The sequence below is a fragment of the Oncorhynchus kisutch genome, linkage group LG5, assembly GCF_002021735.2.
Source record: "Oncorhynchus kisutch isolate 150728-3 linkage group LG5, Okis_V2, whole genome shotgun sequence".
Taxonomy (NCBI): domain Eukaryota; kingdom Metazoa; phylum Chordata; class Actinopteri; order Salmoniformes; family Salmonidae; genus Oncorhynchus; species Oncorhynchus kisutch.
In genome coordinates, this window is record NC_034178.2 from 5,407,619 (window position 1) to 5,426,257 (window position 18,639).

At 44.5% G+C, this 18,639-nt stretch overlaps 2 protein-coding genes across 2 annotated transcripts; both read left to right on the top strand.

Annotated features, from left to right (window-relative positions):
* Positions 1–2,152: 2,152 nt before the first annotated feature.
* LOC109890084 (guanine nucleotide-binding protein G(I)/G(S)/G(O) subunit gamma-7) lies at positions 2,153–9,892 on the top strand. Its single transcript, XM_020482035.2, has 4 exons — positions 2,153–2,275; positions 4,098–4,450; positions 4,706–4,813; positions 5,793–9,892. Exons 3-4 carry the CDS (start codon positions 4,733–4,735, stop codon positions 5,916–5,918), a joined length of 207 nt encoding a protein of 68 aa, XP_020337624.2. The 5' UTR covers positions 2,153–2,275; positions 4,098–4,450; positions 4,706–4,732; the 3' UTR covers positions 5,919–9,892.
* Positions 9,893–10,245: 353 nt separating this feature from the next.
* LOC109890376 (interferon-induced protein 44-like) lies at positions 10,246–18,586 on the top strand. Its single transcript, XM_031824238.1, has 9 exons — positions 10,246–10,505; positions 10,723–10,828; positions 10,996–11,385; positions 11,547–11,601; positions 11,763–11,958; positions 13,552–13,704; positions 13,935–14,106; positions 16,963–17,063; positions 17,628–18,586. Exons 1-9 carry the CDS (start codon positions 10,365–10,367, stop codon positions 17,811–17,813), a joined length of 1,500 nt encoding a protein of 499 aa, XP_031680098.1. The 5' UTR covers positions 10,246–10,364; the 3' UTR covers positions 17,814–18,586.
* The last annotated feature ends 53 nt before the right edge of the window (positions 18,587–18,639 follow it).

Genomic DNA, 18,639 nt, shown 5'->3' on the forward strand with positions numbered 1-18,639 from the left:
TTAGTCACCACTCATGAGTCATATATTGTATAGAGAGACTATGGCCATTGTGGTTTCAACACATAACTATGACAATGCTCTTAGATAACATCACACCATTCTGTGGCAGCCATTTTAGCATCTACTGGGGGCTACTGACTAGTAACAGTTCAGGGGATGGTGAGGATTTTAAGCCCAGCTGATTTAACAGAAATACAGTCCTTAGTCTTTTGACCAACTGGGTTTAATCCCGGGTCATCTGCACGCCACAAGTCTGTGTTCACCCGGTGAGCTAAAGCCTAGGTGGTTTGGTTACTGATCACATGAGCTTGGTTCTCCAAACGACCTCTGTTACATGCTCATATACTGCTAAACTGATCTAGAGTCCAAATGGTACTGTGAGAATACAATTCAGTACTGATCGAGATTCTTAGCGTACTGCAATGTTCTGTAGTTTGTGTTAGTGCTTCAGCTACTGCTCACATCAGAGAGAGGGAGGGAGGGAGAGAGAGAGAGGAAGGGGAGAGGGGGGAGCAAGAGGGAGTGAGAGAGAGGAAGGGGAGAGGGGGGAGCAAGAGGGAGGGAGCGAGAGGAAGGGGAGAGGGGTGAGCAAGAGGGAGGGAGAGAGAGACAGAGGGAGGGAGAGAGAGGAAGGGGAGAGAGGGGAGCAAGAGGGAGGGAGAGAGAGACAGAGGGAGGGAGAGAGAGGAAGGGGAGAGGGGGGAGCAAGAGGAAGGGAGAGAGAGGAAGGGGAGAGAGGGGAGCAAGAGGGAGGGAGAGAGAGGAAGGGAAGAGGGGGGAGCAAGAGGGAGGGAGAGAGAGACAGAGGGAGGGACGGGAGAAAGAGAGGAACGAGAGAGAGAGATGGAAGAAAGATGGAGGGAAAAAGAGAAAGGAGAGAGAGAGAGAGACATCAAAGGAGAGGAAATGAAAGCTAAATGTAGCATCAGCATAATTTCACACTTCAGTAGAAATGAGGCCAATGCGGTAAATGCTCTCTCCCTCTCTTTCTCCCTCCCTCCCTCGCTCTCTCTCTCCCTCTCTCTTTCTCCCTCCCTCCCTCCCTCCCTCCCTCCCTCCCTCCCTCCCTCCCTCCCTCCCTCCCTCCCTCCCTCCCTCCCTCCCTCCCTCCCTCCCTCCCTCCCTCCCTCCCTCCCTCTTTCTCCATCCCTCCCTCCCTCCCTCCCTCGCTCTTTCTCCCTCACTCCCTCCCTCCCTCTCTCTCCCTCCCTCGCTCTCTCCCTCTCTCTTTCTCCCTCCCTCCCTCCCTCCCTCGCTCTCTCCCTCTCTCTTTCTCCCTCCCTCCCTTGCTCTCTCACCCTACCTCTCTCTCTCCTCTCCCTGCTATTTTTAGCTCTCTGGTGGATATAAAAAGCCCACTAGAGTGGGGAATGACTATAGACTGCCACTGTATGGGAAACCTTGGCCTGTAGAGCTGTGTGTGTGTGTGTGTGTGTGCGTGTGTGTGTGTGTGTGTGTGTGTGTGTGTGTGTGTGTGTGTGTGTGTGTGTGTGTGTGTGTGTGTGTGTGTGTGTGTGTGTGTGTGTGTGTGTGTGTGTGTGTGTGTGTGTGTGTTTGCGTGATCGACTATAGGTGAAAATACGGTGTTCTGTCTACCAACCAGGCCGAGTGTGTAGCTTGTATATCAGTCGGAATGAAGAGTCCTTTCCCTTTGTAAATAACATTGAGTAAGGGCGCCTCCCTGCGTGTATATGTGTTACTGCACCCTGCTGTTTGATCCTGTATCAATTCCGTGTCCAGATGCGTATAGCGGATATATTGAAAGCAGCTCACACTCCGTGCACACACAACGGGAAAGAGAAAATACTTACATGAATATCTGATGTTCGATATACCTACATAAAGCGCCACAACCTAAATGTTTGTGCAATTGTACAATGCCGATTGGTTTTCGATTTGGAACAAGGGCCATCTTATTGAACTCCCGTAGCCACTGATCTAGGATCTGCTCATCCTCCCCAATTCTAACCTTAACCATTGGCGGGAAAAACGCAAAACTGAAATTAGATCGACGTCTAAGGGCAACTTCATGCTTTTTTATGGTCTGAACCAACCCTTTCGTTTTTCTCAAGGGGGGATATCAAGTTTGTGTGTGAGAGCGCTAGCTGGCTGTCAGAAGTGACGGAGTAACGGGGGGGGGGGGGGAATAGGGTGGACAGACACCGCTAGCCAACAGAGGGGGTGGCGTTTGATTCGGTAAAAACCGAGATTGAACGAACGGACTGTGGAACCGACGAAGCTGCCCCTTTAAATCAGGAATACAGCGCATTCGGAGGTGAGTTTGGAAATATCACTCAATTGTATCTGTTTATATCACCTCTTTACAGAACCATGTACTTATTTGCGGTTTATGTGCGCTTGTCTTCCCGATTTTGGTCATGGAAAAGCAGCGCTTAAGGGAAAGAGAGAGTCATCGGTCACGAATTCGGGTTTCCCAAGCCAGGGCGGAGAGAGAGAGGGTGGGGAGGAGAGGAACTGGGGGACAGGGTCTGTGCGAGAAACGTTATCAAAACGTCGGTAGCGCACACTGTAGCTGATAGATCAGAGGGAAGCAGCGATGTCTAAAACAGCTGGATGGTTTGAGGGAAGTGTCAAATTAGTTTACTAGGCTCTTTGCAAGACATGCATTATTTGCAACAGGCGAATAGCTTCCATACGCATTCTAACGACATGTCAACAGCCTATTCTCCGGCTGAGATTCGACTATGCAGTAGGCCTATTACCGTAGTTAGTAGGCCTATAAGTGTGTGTGTGTGTGTGTGTGTGTGTGTGTGTGTGTGTGGGTGTGGGTGTGGGTGTGGGTGGGTGGGGGGGTGGCCGAGGACACACTGTTCCATCCGTCAAAATGACCGCATTGTGTTTTCAATCGGCAGAACAGGCTTACTGTGGCATGCAGGGGCAACACACACGTATAGACCCATGTAGTTCATTGTTGGGAATTTACGCGTGTCGCGTCAGCTATAGGGTCCATATTGGATGCTCAGCCATTTCATAAGCCGACCAGTGGAATCGCCATGAACTGATAAATTCCGTCAAATGAATACAGTGTATTGTCTAATCATGTTAGCCTGCTAATGTGATGGTCTATACTAGAACACTGCACAAGACACGAGGATACTGTTTCAAACTGGCTATTCGTTGGCCTATAGGCCTGGATATAATTCTGAGGGTCAAAATAATGATCTAGACTGTCAGACAATGCTTCAGGTCACTTACCCTTTGTCTGGGAATGAGAGAATATACCCTCGTCGGGAAAGTTTGAAACTAGTTGGAACATCAACAGGCGTATGAAATTAGCTCTGTGGTAACAGGTGGGCTCAGTGGATAGGCCTACAGCTTCTGAAGTTTTAACGGATATGGCAGCATGTACGACCGTTTTCTTTGCATAGTTAGTAGCTCATACATAATGTACTCACGCACGCACGCACACACACACACACACACACACACACACACACACACACACACACACACACACACACACACACACACACACACACACACACACACACACACACACACACACACACACACACACAGCCCTAATTAGAGCCATTAATCTCAAGGTCCTGCACAGTAGAGTAATTACAGTAGGACTCCTGAGAGAGAGAGGGAGAGAGGGAGAGAGAGAGAGGGAGAGAGAGAGGCTCATCTTTTCTGGTGAATAGTTTGGTACAGTACTTTATTCTACAGCTCTGTGACAACATGAATGTATTGAAACTATGGGAACTTTCTAGCACGTGACACAATGAACTTGTTTCTGTGAATCCAAAATAAATGAAAGACCGTTATTCGTTACTATGTAGTTGAAACGTGTATATGACTGTAAAATAATAGTCACCAAATGTTAAATATACAGTACCTCCATCATCACTCCAGTATCCCTGCTCATTGTAAATATGGTATTGGAACTGACCCTGTATATAGTATGTTTACTTAATCATTGTGTTCTTCATATTTCTTCTTATTTCTTGTATGTTTTTTTCTGGTATTACATTGTTATTGATTATTGCATTGTTGGGTTTTGAGTTGGAAAGAAAGGTATTTCACTGTACTTGCGCATGTGATATTAAAAACTTGAAACTTCTATTCTGCAGGAGGTGAAGGTTTACAGCTGACCATCTGACCTGTGGTCACAACCACTCCTGTCCATCTGAGTGACCCAACTCACCTGGTCAGCCCTTCCCCTGCACACACACACCTGCCCTACCTGGTACACCTGTCTACCAACCCAACACACACCTGCCCTGCCTGGTACACCTGTCTACCAACCCAACACACACCTGTTCTACCTGGTACACCTGTCTACCAACCCAACACACACCTGCCCTGTCTGGTAAACCTGTCTACCAACCCAACACACCTGCCCTGCCTGGTACACCTGCCTATCAACCCAACACACACCTGTCTGGCCACTGGAGCAGACTCCAATCTGCACACCATCCACTAGGTAGGTAGGTAGGTGTGTGTGTGTGTGTGTGTGTGTGTGTGTGTGTGTGTGTGTGTGTGTGTGTGTGTGTGTGTGTGTGTGTGTGTGTGTGTGTGTGTGTGTGTGTGTGTGTGTGTGTGTGTGTGTGGTTAAGGACAATAAATGTACAATCAAGCCTGAGAAACAAACATGATGACTGTAGCAGAAAACCACACGGGGGCAGTATAAAGCTGCTTTTAAATTATTTCTTTCTCTTCCCTCCTCCCCTCCCCATAGTGGGGGTGTGTGTATTGATGGATCAGGATGTCAACCAATAACAACATCGCCCAGGCCAGGAAACTGGTGGAACAACTGAGGATCGAGGCAGGGATCGAACGTATTAAGGTGTGTGTCAACGCTAAGGTTTTTATTAGCATGTAAGGAGCAATCCACTGTAACGAGCAATCCACTGTACGGATCAGTCCACTGTAAGGATCAGTCCACTGTAAGGATCAGTCCACTGTAAGGATCAGTCCACTGTAACGAGCAACACACTGTAAGGATCAGTCCACTGTAAGAAGCAATCCACTGTAAGGATCAGTCCACTGTAAGGATCAGTCCACTGTAAGGATCAGTCCACTATAAGGATAAATCCACTGTAATGAGGAATCCACTGTAAGGATCAGTCCACTGTAAGGATCAGTCCATTGTAAGGATCAGTCCACTATAAAAATCCACTGTAACGAGCAATCCACTGTAAGGATCAGTCCACTGTAAGGATCAGTCCACTATAAGGATAAATCCACTGTAACGAGCAATCCACTGTAAGGATCAGTCCACTGTAAGGATCAGTCCACTGTAAGGATCAGTCCACTGTAACGAGCAACACACTGTAAGGATCAGTCCACTGTAAGAAGCAATCCACTGTAAGGATCAGTCCACTGTAAGGATCAGTCCACTATAAGGATAAATCCACTGTAATGAGGAATCCACTGTAAGGATCAGTCCACTGTAAGGATCAGTCCATTGTAAGGATCAGTCCACTATAAAAATCCACTGTAACGAGCAATCCACTGTAAGGATCAGTCCACTGTAAGGATCAGTCCACTATAAGGATAAATCCACTGTAACGAGCAATCCACTGTAAGGATCAGTCCACTGTAAGGATCAGTCCACTATAAGGATAAATCCACTGTAAGGAGCAATCCACTGTAAGGAGCAATCCACTGTTGCCAAAGCATCACATTATCCCTCTACCTGCCTCCTCTCTCTCTCTCTACCCCTCAAATCTTTCTCTCTCTATCCTATCCGTCCTCTCTCCCTCTCCCCCCTCCTCTGTCCCCTCCCCTTCTCTCTCTCATCCTGCCGCTCTCTCTCTCTCCAGGTTTCTAAGGCAGCAGCAGACCTGATGAGTTACTGTGAGCAGCACGCCCGTAACGACCCGCTCCTCGTTGGCGTCCCAACGTCAGAAAACCCTTTCAAAGACAAGAAACCCTGCATCATCCTATAGCTGCACACTCGTCTCTGCCCATCAGACACACACACACACACACCTGCCTGTACACACACTCCCACCGACTGACTCTGCAGCAGCCAACAAGGCCCAGCTCTGTCAGGCTATACAACACACACACACACACACACACACACACACACACACACACACACACACACACACACACACACACACACACACACACACACACACACACACACACACACACACACACACACACATACACACACACACACACACACACATATATATATAAACCTAAACACAGAAATGAAATAGCCACTCTGGAGAAGCGTGAAGCGCCATACTCAATAGCCACAGCTAGGGGGCGGTGTCTGTGTTTACAGACCACATTGCCACATTAGTGATATTAGCCCTGAGTTGTGTCTCTGTGGTGCTGAGGGTAAGCCTGCACTAACATGCAGCCCTACCTGATACTGGTTACTGACTCACCCACAGAGATAGTGACACTCAAGTGGAGATGGCAGATTTACTTCAAAAAGGGATTAGGACAATTATCTTAATAGGAATCCACAGTCGCCTACATGAAGTTATAGGCTGATGTATAGCATGTATTTTAGTGAATCAATGATTTATTGATTCATTGATTAATCGATTGACTGATAGCATGTATCTCTGGGTGCTGTGGAATGATGGGTGTAAGGTACATGAGGGTAAGGAGTGAGGTAGAGGGTGTATGTGTGACCAATCTGGTGTAAAACCTGGGTCGTCCATGTGATGCAAGATGTGTTAGCCCTGTCAGCTAAAGCCTAGCCATTAGCCGTGGAAGCTAATACAAGTCTTCAGGTCCCAGGCATGGTTACCCATCACTAAAGCACCGTGGCTATACGCGGTGTGTTTGTTAGCCATATAGTGGCTGACTTGCCACTCACTTGCTAAGTATCACAATGGGGATGGCCCCTTCCTGAAACCTTGGGTCAACGGTAATGTCAGTGTTTCCACAAGACATTGTGTTTTTGTGAACATAGCATTGAAACACTGAGCAGGTTGGTACATGCTGCATATGTACCCACTGGGTTTAAACCCGGATCATCTGCAATGCCACAAGATAGGCTACATAGTATAGGCTACATACTCCCCCACTCTAGAGACAGTTATCGATCAAAAGTGTTTCTGCTTTGGTTTTGAATTCTTGGTCAGTGGGTTTTCTATAGGCCAAAACTCCAGCTGTGTCGACTTGTGGAGTAAGTTGCTCATAGACACTGATCTAAGATCACTCTTGTGTTTTCCCTCTAATGGTAAAGGTTAGGATTTAGGGAGGGTCATCTGATACTAGATCTGTGTCTAAAAGGCTGCCACAGGCAGATCTTTGTCCACTAATTGGTCTTTTGACCAATCAGATCAGCTCTTTTTGCAATAATTGGGCAAAAGATCCGATTTGTGCTGCCTGTGTAAACGCAGCCTAATGAAACCTTTATCTTGAGTACTGACGAGTACTGAGAGGTTAACTGTGTTCAAGGTTTTAACACCAGAAGTATATATATGTGTTTTTTTATTAATTATTGTTTCGATATTTTGTCCATTTATTGCCATACACTTAGCAGATACTGTAGGTTTCCATTCACTGCTTAACTTTACACTTGAGGCAAAAGTTTACCTTAACCACAGATCTAGGATCAGATTATCATCCCCAATCTTAACTTGAACCATAAGGGGGTGTACAAATATCTTATCCTATATCAGTGGTTATAGAATTCACTAGTTCTGCCAATGAGAGCAAGCATCACATTATGGGCTTTGCCTATTGGCTCATCATGTGTTTTATTGAGGAACAAGAGCCAATTACAAAGTGTTGTCCCATCTCCCCACCTCCACAGACCCATTCCTCTACTCCCAAACCAAACTTGATTGTAAAAAATGTAAAAGACACTAGAGAAAATAAAAATAAAAGTGTATAAACTTTCTTTAAGTGAAAAGTGATAGGTTTTGAGAGTAGCTGTTTGGGGTTTGGTTTGAGTTTCTTTCTAAATGGAAGCAGGTCAGTCGAGTATTATTATCGAACTGTACAGTGTTTGTAAGATAAAACTTAGGCCAGAATTCAATCAAAGTGCATCAAACTTTTTCCACAAAAAATAAAAGGCGCTTTAATTGAATGTCAGCCTGTTGCAGAATCCTTTCTGTGGACGTTCCATTTTTGCGTAAATGTTTCCCTTCTGTCAGAATTTAGTCTGTTTGTTTACTCATTCAGCTTGAGACAGGTTCACACACACATACACACACACTCACACGCTCACACACACACACACGCACACTCACACACGCACACGCTCACACACACACGCCCACTCACACGCTCACGCTCACACACACACACACACACACACACACACACACACACACACACACACACACACACACACACACACACACACACACACACACACACACACACACACACACACACAATCCCCTAGTGACTAAATGGGGAGCCAACCACATCTACAAAGCATGGCCGTATTCGTAGCATAGCGTCTTATACACAGGCACAGCACTGTGACAAACAAACCTGAACCATTAAAACACTGTCTCTCTCTCTCTCTCTCTCTCTCTCTCTCTCTCTCTCTCTCTCTCTCTCTCTCTCTCTCTCTCTCTCTCTCTCTCTCTCTCTCTCTCTCTCACACACACACACACACACACACACACACAGTTTCCTAATGTCTTTTACAATTGATTATCTGAGGGACAATCTTACTATTTCTTAATTCATTCATTCCATGGACAGTTATTTTTGATTGATTGATTGTTTGATTGATGGTTTGCCTTGTTGTGGTGTATTGTGTTGTATGCTGGTTAGGACCAGGAGTTTTACCTGGTCAAGTCACATGGTCAGGAACAACATTCTAGCCCTAGACTTGAGAATAGTTGAGAGTATTTGAGTGAACAGTCTTAAAAGAGGACACAAAGCTCTAGAATGGAAGTCTTGTGGTGCTCCCATTCCCACATCATTCACTATAGCTGATCTAGGTCAGTTTCAAGTTTTCTCCCCCTAAAGATTGTCAGGATTTGGGGAATGGAATCTGATCCTAGATCTTACCCAGAAGAACGCTAGAACCCTAAAACTAATTTCTGTCCCTAGACACTGGTCTCGGGTCAGTTTTACCTGGACTCATCAATGTGTTTTTCTCTCCTGTGTATGCATATACAGTATGTATCTCTGGTAACACTTTGTTTTACAGTCTCCTTTAACTTGGTATTTGCTTATAAATAACATGGTAAAAACATGTGTTTCGTTGCAAGCGAAGACTATTTGGTCCCAGGTTGAAAGTCCCCATTGTTACCACAATGTGTTCCTTCCGGCTGGGACAGGACTGTAAAGTCAAGCGTTACCGTATCTTTTTGCCTTGATTAATTGTGAATGATCAGTTATAGATTATGAAGGAAATGTAATATCTATTTTTTTGTATCTGGTCGCTCTGATGTGCCATAACTCATGTTTTCTTGCACACTGTTCATATTTTACAGTTAAATACTTTACTGTTAAGACTTTACTGTTCATATTTTACAGTTAAATACTTTACTGTTAAGACTTTACTGTTCATATTTTACAGTTAAATACTTTACTGTTAAGACTTTACTGTTCATATTTTACAGTTAAATACTTTACTGTTAAGACTTTACTGTTCATATTTTACAGTTAAATACTTTACTGTTCATATTTTACAGTTAAATACTTTACTGTTAAGACTTTACTGTTCATATTTTACACTTAAATACTTTACTGTTCATATTTTACAGTTAAATATTTTACTGTTAAGACTTTACTGTTCATATTTTACAGTTAAATACTTTACTGTTAATATTTTACAGTTAAATACTTTACTGTTCATATTTTACAGTTAAATACTTTCCTGTTAAGAATTTACTGTTCATATTTTTGTGGATATTGCTGTTAAAAAAAGATGATATTGAAAAGTAGACAACAGTAATAAAAAATATGATAATAACGCCTGTGTTGTTCTGACCTGCTCCTTATCTTCTTACACACACACACACACACACACACACACACACACACACACACACACACACACACACACACACACACACACACACACACACACACACACACACACACACACACACACACACACACACACAAAATAAACCAGGTAATTTGAAAGTGACCATAGAAGCTTCTCTAGCCTCAGATAGAATTTCAACTCATTGTCAATGAAATAGCATTATGTTTTGTTTCTAAGCCATCTTATACCCTACTGTAGAAGCCCCCGATTTCCTGACATGACTTGTGGAGGGAAGACTACAGGCCGTGTAAGGTGCAGTCCCTCCCCCGGGGCTGTACGTTGTAGTATGCTGCTAAAATAACCGCACCCACCTGGCGTGCCAGCAGAGCTCTATTAATCTCACACTACCCGTCCTTTCCCGTATTTGAGTAAAAGCAGGTTGAGCGAGTCAAAGTACATGTCTATTTTAAGAAAAGATAAGCCACACCTACTGTACGCCTGTTTTATGGTGGCGCAGCAACGACCTGGATTTTGTGGTCGAGTATGTTGTGATTTGCATTATAAGGAGTTATATTTCCACGATCATCAGTTACAAACGGTAAGAACTTCATCACCATCATGACAAGTCTAAAGAAAGCGCATCAAATAAGCAATTCTAACATATCTGTGGGGCAGCGTCTGTGGAAGTATGACAGGTTGTTGTCTTCTCTTTATATGCCTTTCGCTCTTTCCTCGGTGCGTGTCTATACAGCGAGGTGAGGTTCATCAGTATGATGTGTTTCTGTTACTATTTATTGCTGGTCTTTCTACCTCAGTTCCTTGGTGATGTCATGAGTGTTGTGAAGTCCAGTCTGTCAGTTGGACAGGAGAAGAAGCTGCTGTCTCTGTTCGGTCATGTCAGACTCCACCTGCTCTACAAAGGTTTGTCGGAACAATGGACTTCATTTTAATGGAATCTTTATTTTTATGATATTTTATGGGATGAATTTTATTCTCGGGCCAGATACCTGCAATGCAGGCAGAACAAAGCGATTGGTTCAGTAAAAGGTAATAAAGTACTTTTCTGTTATATTTTGTTCTGCTCAAAGCCAGTGTCCATGGCTACATGAATATAGCCTTCCACAGCCGCTGTGATGGCCAGGGACCCACCGTACTTGTGGCCTACAACAAGGCTGGGTTTGTTTTCGGAGGTTACATCAGTAAGGACTACGCCCAGACTGGACAGGTGATCAACGATGATAAGGCCTTTCTCTACAGCATCACTGACCAGAGAGAAAAGCCACTGCGTGTGTCCAGTACCAATGGCCAGTATGGTTTCACAGATGGAGTCTATGGTCTTAATGTTGGTGCCATGTGGTTTCTTAATAATAGCACCGCTACAGTTCAAATTGTTGCAGGGAACTGCTACACCTTTGAAGCAGAAGAGATGCATGGCAATGACCTGCAGCTGACAGAGTGTGAGGTGTACAGAGTGGAAGGTGAGTGGTCCTTTATAGCCCCTACTCCCTAGGCATTACTGAAACGATTGGATACATGTTACCAATATGGCAAAATATTCTGACCAGTCAGAAGGCCAGGTTAAGCAATTAGTGTATTGATTAAATCCGATTGTTTTGTTGTTTGTCTCAATTTCTGGCAGAGTGTGTAGGCCTTCTGGAGACTCCTTGGAGGAAAATTGACTTGGAAGGATATGGGTATGTTAAATCTCAAAAGCGGTACAAAAATCATAATACTATGCAACTAGTGATGCATCTAGTACCACTTCTGCTGTTCCAGTGAACAGACTTAAATTAAATTAATTAAGTCTGTCACCCATCTCTCTCTTCCTTTCTCCATCCATCTCTATCATTAACAGCACCAAGGAACGCCTGATGGACTATATCAAGAACTATAAGCCTGAGGTAAAGTCTGTGGTCCAGGTCAGAGTTCTGCTGGTGGGTCCGGTCGGGGCCGGCAAGTCCAGCTTCTTCAACTCCATCAACTCTGTCTTCAAAGGACATGTTACCGGGCAGGCTAACACCGGCAGCGCTGGCACCAGCCTCACCACACAGGTACAGTACTGTGTTTGTGCACGCATGATTGTGTGTGGCTTAAAGATACAGGCCGGGATCTTAAAGGGCAATGCCGCCACTTTTCACACCATATTCATTATCTCCAGCACCATATCAGTGTCTACTTATGGGAAAACGGCGTGTTTCTATAATCTATGGTTAAAAAGATAAAAGAAATGTTCTAAAAAAAATACTTCTCTGTGATGAGTTTTGTGTTTGAGTTTCGTGTATGAGTTTTGTGTATGAGTTTTGTGTATGAGTTTTGTGTATGAGTTTTGTGTTTGAGTTTTGTGTATGAGTTTTGTGTATGAGTTTTGTGTTTGAGTTTTGTGTATGAGTTTTGTGTATGAGTTTTGTGTTTGAGTTTTGTGTATGAGTTTTGTGTATGAGTTTTGTGTTTGAGTTTTGTGTATGAGTTTTGTGTATGAGTTTTGTGTATGAGTTTTGTGTATGAGTTTTGTGTTTGAGTTTTGTGTATGAAAATCACTGTTTATTTTTTATATTTTTTACTTTTGATGATGTCATTGGGTAGAACTTTAATTTATAATTTTTTTGTTTTTTTTTATAGAATTTTAAAACATACACTCTATCTGCAGTGAAGCTGCTCGACATTTACATTACGTAAATGGAGCAACCAGGGTCAAGGACCCCGTCCAAGGGCACATCGACAGATCTCCCACCAAGTCGAATCAGAGACCCGAACCAATGACCTCTAGGTCATCGGCCCAAGATCCCAACTCCCAGGCCACAAACCATCCAAGATCCCCCCCATAGTTCTCCCGAGAGCTACCCCTCAAACATCCAAGACCCCCCCCCCCACCCCTACACTGTCCCCTCCCGAAACCCACCCCGACCAACGTCCCCCTCCAACCGAAAACCACCACCCAACCAACAAAAGAGAAAAAACTATTAAAACAGACAACAATTATATAGAACGAGTATACATTTTTAACTTTATATTTTTTTCTACAAAACAAAGAAATGTGTTGTTTTCACATTGCGCTGGAGATAATGAACATGAGGTTGAAAAGTCATGGAATTGCCCTTTAAGCACTTACAAAACATATTGTACAAAATGGAATCCATAACATATCATACGAAATGGAATCCATAACATATCCTACGAAATGGAATCCATAACATATCATACGAAATGGAATCCATAACATATCCTACGAAATGGAATCCATAACATATCATACGAAATGGAATCCATAACATATCATACGAAATGGAATCCATAACATATCCTACGAAATGGAATCCATAACATATCCTACGAAATGGAATCCATAACATATCCTACGAAATGGAATCCATAACATATCATACGAAATGGAATCCATAACATATCCTACGAAATGGAATCCATAACATATCCTACGAAATGGAATCCATAACATATCCTACGAAATGGAATCCATAACATATCTTACGAAATGGATGATGTAGTACACAATTGCACCTAATGTTCGGGGACCCGTTTTGGCTCGTGAGCACCACTTTCAAAACTACTGGCTGAAATTAGACAAAACCTCTGGAGCTCACTATTGTACAGGACTTGACATTCTAACTCTATCTCTCTCTCTGTAGTTCCGTACCTACAGCATCAAGGCAGAGCAGGGTGGGAAGGCTCTCCCTCTGGTCCTGTGTGACACCATGGGTCTGGAGGAAGGACCCAGCGCAGGGCTGGATATAGACGACATCAACAGTATCCTGAAGGGTCACGTACAGGACCGGTACCAGGTGAGTAAAACTGGCAAATGATAGCAGTGGGGGAAGATACATTTCTATTCATTCTATCACCAAGAGGATTTCATGTGTTTGATACCAATCATTCCAGTCATTACAATGAGCCTGTCCTCTGACTTAAAGTAGCACCAGCCTCACGGTAGGGAAAGCATGTGCTTGATAGTACAGTAGCAGAAGCAGTAGTATATATATCTTGGGGCCTGATGTCCTGTTTCTCTCCCCAGTTCAACCCGTCCATGTCTGTCCAGACGGATGGTGTTGGGTTCTGTAAGTCGCCCAGCCTGAAGGACACGATCCACTGTGTGGTCTACGTACTGGATGCCTGCAAGGTCACTCTGCTCTCTGCTAAAATGGTGGACAAGCTCGCCGCCATCCGCAAGGGGATCAACAAGCTGGGTAAGGAAGGAAATGAGTGTGCGTGTGTGTTTACGTGTCTGTGCGTGTCTGTGTGTGTGTGTTAACATGTGTGTGTTGTGCAAGGTTGGGGAGTAACAGATTACATGTATTCCGTTACATGTAAGGGATTACAAAAACAGCTAACTGTAATCTGTTACATTACCAGCAAAAATATTGTAATCAGATTACAGATACTTTTGAAAACTAGATGATTACTTCAATGATTACTTTTACATTCAGAAAGGATGTTTGCGAAAAAAATATATTATACTCCTCTCTGTTTTCTCAATGACATTCAAATCAGCATTGAAAAAAGGCGCAAGTTTAAGTCTGTTCCACCTGAGCAAGTCTGACCATAAATCAGAGACCACTATGATGACACACCAAATGGGTTTGATGGATCACGGGATAAGAGCAAGAATTGGCTTTTCTAGGCTACAGTCCAAGCTGTGTCTTCCAATGGTGAGGCTGCTGTCGGCATCCAAAGATTATCCAACTTGAATAAACACTTGGAGGTCAGGACGACAGCAGTGGTGTAGTCTACTGCATACGGATATAACTTATTATTGATATCTACATAGCACATTGGTGTGAATCACACTGCTGCTCTCTCATTTAGCTATTTGCGCCTGACGTGTTGTGGTTGTTGTGGATGGCTGTTCACAAATCTAAACGTATTTTTGAACCCAAAAATTGTTGAATTCAAGAAGTTTAAGCTGCCTACCCATTCATTGTTTTTGAAACCAGTGGACAGCCAGTGAAAAATGTGCTCTTGCAACAGCTGCATAGTGCGGATCCCAGCCTATGGAACAACAGCTGCATAGTGCGGATCCCAGCCTATGGAACAACAGCTGCATAGTGCGGATCCCAGCCTATGGAACAACAGCTGCATAGTGCGGATCCCAGCCTATGGAACAACAGCTGCATAGTGCGGATCCCAGCCTATGGAACAACAGCTGCATAGTGCGGATTCCAGCCTATGGAACAACAGCTGCATAGTGCGGATCCCAGTCTATGGAATAACAGCTGCATAGTGCGGATCCCAGCCTATGGAACAACAGCTGCATAGTGCGGATCCCAGCCTATGGAATAACAGCTGCATAGTGCGGATCCCAGCCTATGGAACAACAGCTGCATAGTGCGGATCCCAGCCTATGGAACAACAGCTGCATAGTGCGGATCCCAGCCTATGGAACAACAGCTGCATAGTGCGGATCCCAGCCTATGGAACAACAGCTGCATAGTGCGGATCCCAGCCTATGGAACAACAGCTGCATAGTGCGGATCCCAGCCTATGGAACAACAGCTGCATAGTGTGGATCCCAGCCTATGGAACAACAGCTGCATAGTGCGGATCCCAGCCTATGGAACAACAGCTGAATAGTGCGGATCCCAGCCTATGGAACAACAGCTGCATAGTGCGGATCCCAGCCTATGGAATAACAGCTGCATAGTGCGGATCCCAGCCTATGGAACAACAGCTGCATAGTGTGGATCCCAGCCTATGGAACAACAGCTGCATAGTGCGGATCCCAGCCTATGGAACAACAGCTGCATAGTGCGGATCCCAGCCTATGGAACAACAGCTGCATAGTGCGGATCCCAGCCTATGGAACAACAGCTGCATAGTGCGGATCCCAGCCTATGGAACAACAGCTGCATAGTGCGGATCCCAGCCTATGGAACAACAGCTGCATAGTGCGGATCCCAGCCTATGGAACAACAGCTGCATAGTGCGGATCCCAGCCTATGGAACAACAGCTGCATAGTGCGGATCCCAGCCTATGGAACAACAGCTGCATAGTGCGGATCCCAGCCTATGGAACAACAGCTGCATAGTGCGGATCCCAGCCTATGGAATAACAGCTGCATAGTGCGGATCCCAGCCTATGGAACAACAGCTGAATAGTGCGGATCCCAGCCTATGGAACAACAGCTGCATAGTGCGGATCCCAGCCTATGGAACAACAGCTGCATAGTGCGGATCCCAGCCTATGGAACAACAGCTGCATAGTGCGGATCCCAGCCTATGGAACAACAGCTGCATAGTGCGGATCCCAGCCTATGGAACAACAGCTGCATAGTGCGGATCCCAGCCTATGGAACAACAGCTGCATAGTGCGGATCCCAGCCTATGGAACAACAGCTGCATAGTGCGGATCCCAGCCTATGGAACAACAGCTGCATAGTGCGGATCCCAGCCTATGGAACAACAGCTGCATAGTGCGGATCCCAGCCTATGGAACAACAGCTGCATAGTGCGGATCCCAGCCTATGGAACAACAGCTGCATAGTGCGGATCCCAGCCTATGGAACAACAGCTGCATAGTGCGGATCCCAGCCTATGGAACAACAGCTGCATAGTGCGGATCCCAGCCTATGGAATAAAAGTGGAGCTTTTATTGCTTAATCTAATTCATGCTGATAAAAAATGAACACATGCTCAAACTCGTATGTATTTGATAGACTTAAAGGGGGAATCTGTAGTTGCTACATCCATTTTTGGACTTATAAATTATATACATATTAATGTAAAGATATCATTTAATCATATTATTATATGTAGTAGAAAGCGATTGGTTAGAAGAAGCCTACACAACCAACCCATAAAGTAAAATGTAACATCCATATATGGCCAGCAAACTTTAACATTGATTTATCCTGCAATTGTTGTCGTTCAATTGGTAACATACATTTTTGTCTTCTTCTAATGCCTCTTAAGGGAAAAGTCATTTAAAAGTAACGCAATGTAATTTGAGTAATCCAAAAGTTACATTACTGATTACAATTTTGGACAAGTAACTATCGGATTACATTTAGAAAGTAACCTACCCAACCCTGGTGTTGTGTCACTAGGTGTTGCCCAGCTGGTCCTGCTTACTAAGGTGGATGAGGCCTGTCCTCTAGTGAGAGAAGACCTGACCAACATCTACCTCAGCCACTACATAGAGAGGATGGTGAGTGCATGGCTGAGTCTGGAACCCTATTCTCACATAGTACACCATGTTTATTTAAATACAACCGTGTGTGTGTGTGTGTGTGTGTGTGTGTGTGTGTGTGTGTGTGTGTGTGTGTGTGTGTGTGTGTGTGTGTTTCAGACCCGCGGGGTGAGTGTGTGTCTGGATGTGTCTGGGTGTGTGTGTGTGTTTGTTTCAGACCCGTGAGGTGAGTGTGTGTCTGGGTGTGTGTGTGTGTGTGTGTGTGTGTGTGTGTGTGTGTGTGTGTGTGTGTGTGTGTGTGTGTGTGTGTGTGTGTGTGTGTTTCAGACCCGCGAGGTGAGTGTGTGTCTGGATGTGTCTGGGTGTGTGTGTGTGTGTGTTTGTTTCAGACCCGTGGGGTGAGTGTGTGTCTGGGTGTGTGTGTGTGTGTGTGTGTGTTTGTTTCAGACCCGTGAGGTGTGTGTGTGTGTGTTTCAGACACGTGAGGTGAGTGTGTGTCTGGGTGTGTCCCAGTCCTGTGTCCCAGTCCTGTGTCCTGCCAGTGAAGAACTACAGTCGTGTGTGTGTGTGTGTTTGTTTCAGACCCGTGAGGTGAGTGTGTGTCTGGGTGTGTCCCAGTCCTGTGTCCTGCCAGTGAAGAACTACAGTCGTGAGTTTGAGCTGGACGTCCACACAGACATCCTCCTGCTCACTGCCGTGGTCCAGATGCTTCGCTACTCTAACAACTACTTTGATGACATCTATCAGGATGGAGAACAGTCTGAGTGACTAGGTGTGTGTGTGTGATACTGATCTGAAGTCAGTTTTGGGTTTACCTTCTAGTGGGTACGCTTAGGATTAAGGGGAATACACTGATCCTGGATGTGTTAAAATAGCAACTTTTAGTTATGGCTTTATAAACATTTTTATCTTAATTCTCTGAGGCGATTCCATTCTGACTTTTCCCAGTTACGATTTACACTGAGTATAGCAAACATTAGGAACACCTTGCTAATATTGATGTCGTTTGCGTGGAGGACTTTTCTTGATACACACGGGAAACTGAGTGTGAAAAACGCAGCAGTGTTTCAGTTCTTGACACAAACCGGTGTACCTGCCACTTAGTACCATACCCTGTTCAAAGGCACTTCAGTCTTTTGTCTTGCCCCTTCACAATCTGAATGGCTCACATACACAATACATGTCTTAAGGTTTAACAATCTATCTTTAACCTGTGTCCTCCCCTTCATCGGCAAAGATTGAAGTGGATTTAACAAGTGACATCAATAAGGGATCATGGCTTTCACCCGGCTTCACCTGGTCAGTCTGTCATGGAAAGAGGTGTTCTTAATGTTTTGTCCACTTAGTGTACTGTATATTGTAATTAGATACAATATGTGTATGTCGTATTGTAAGATTGTCTACCAACACTTCTCTGTAGAGTCTGTACTGCTATTGGTCAGATAAGACATTCAACTGTATACTGCTCATTGTACTTTGTTCAATACAGTATTTTCATATAAAAGAACTAAATGCGGAATAAATATCTGTTGCATATCTAGGGCCTGACTCACTCACACTTGGTCTACAGTTGTCCAAACTTTCAGAAAGACAG

Excerpts from the sequence above, each read along its gene's own strand:
- LOC109890376 (XM_031824238.1), top strand. The coding sequence starts at position 10,365 with ATGTCTATTTTAAGAAAAGATAAGCCACACCTACTGTACGCCTGTTTT. Across the intron at positions 11,602-11,762 it reads ATTGACTTGGAAGGATATGG|CACCAAGGAACGCCTGATGG; the intron begins GTATGTTAAATC and ends TATCATTAACAG. Across the intron at positions 17,064-17,627 it reads GCCACTACATAGAGAGGATG|ACCCGTGAGGTGAGTGTGTG; the intron begins GTGAGTGCATGG and ends TGTTTGTTTCAG.
- LOC109890084 (XM_020482035.2), top strand. The coding sequence starts at position 4,733 with ATGTCAACCAATAACAACATCGCCCAGGCCAGGAAACTGGTGGAACAA. Across the intron at positions 4,814-5,792 it reads CAGGGATCGAACGTATTAAG|GTTTCTAAGGCAGCAGCAGA; the intron begins GTGTGTGTCAAC and ends CTCTCTCTCCAG.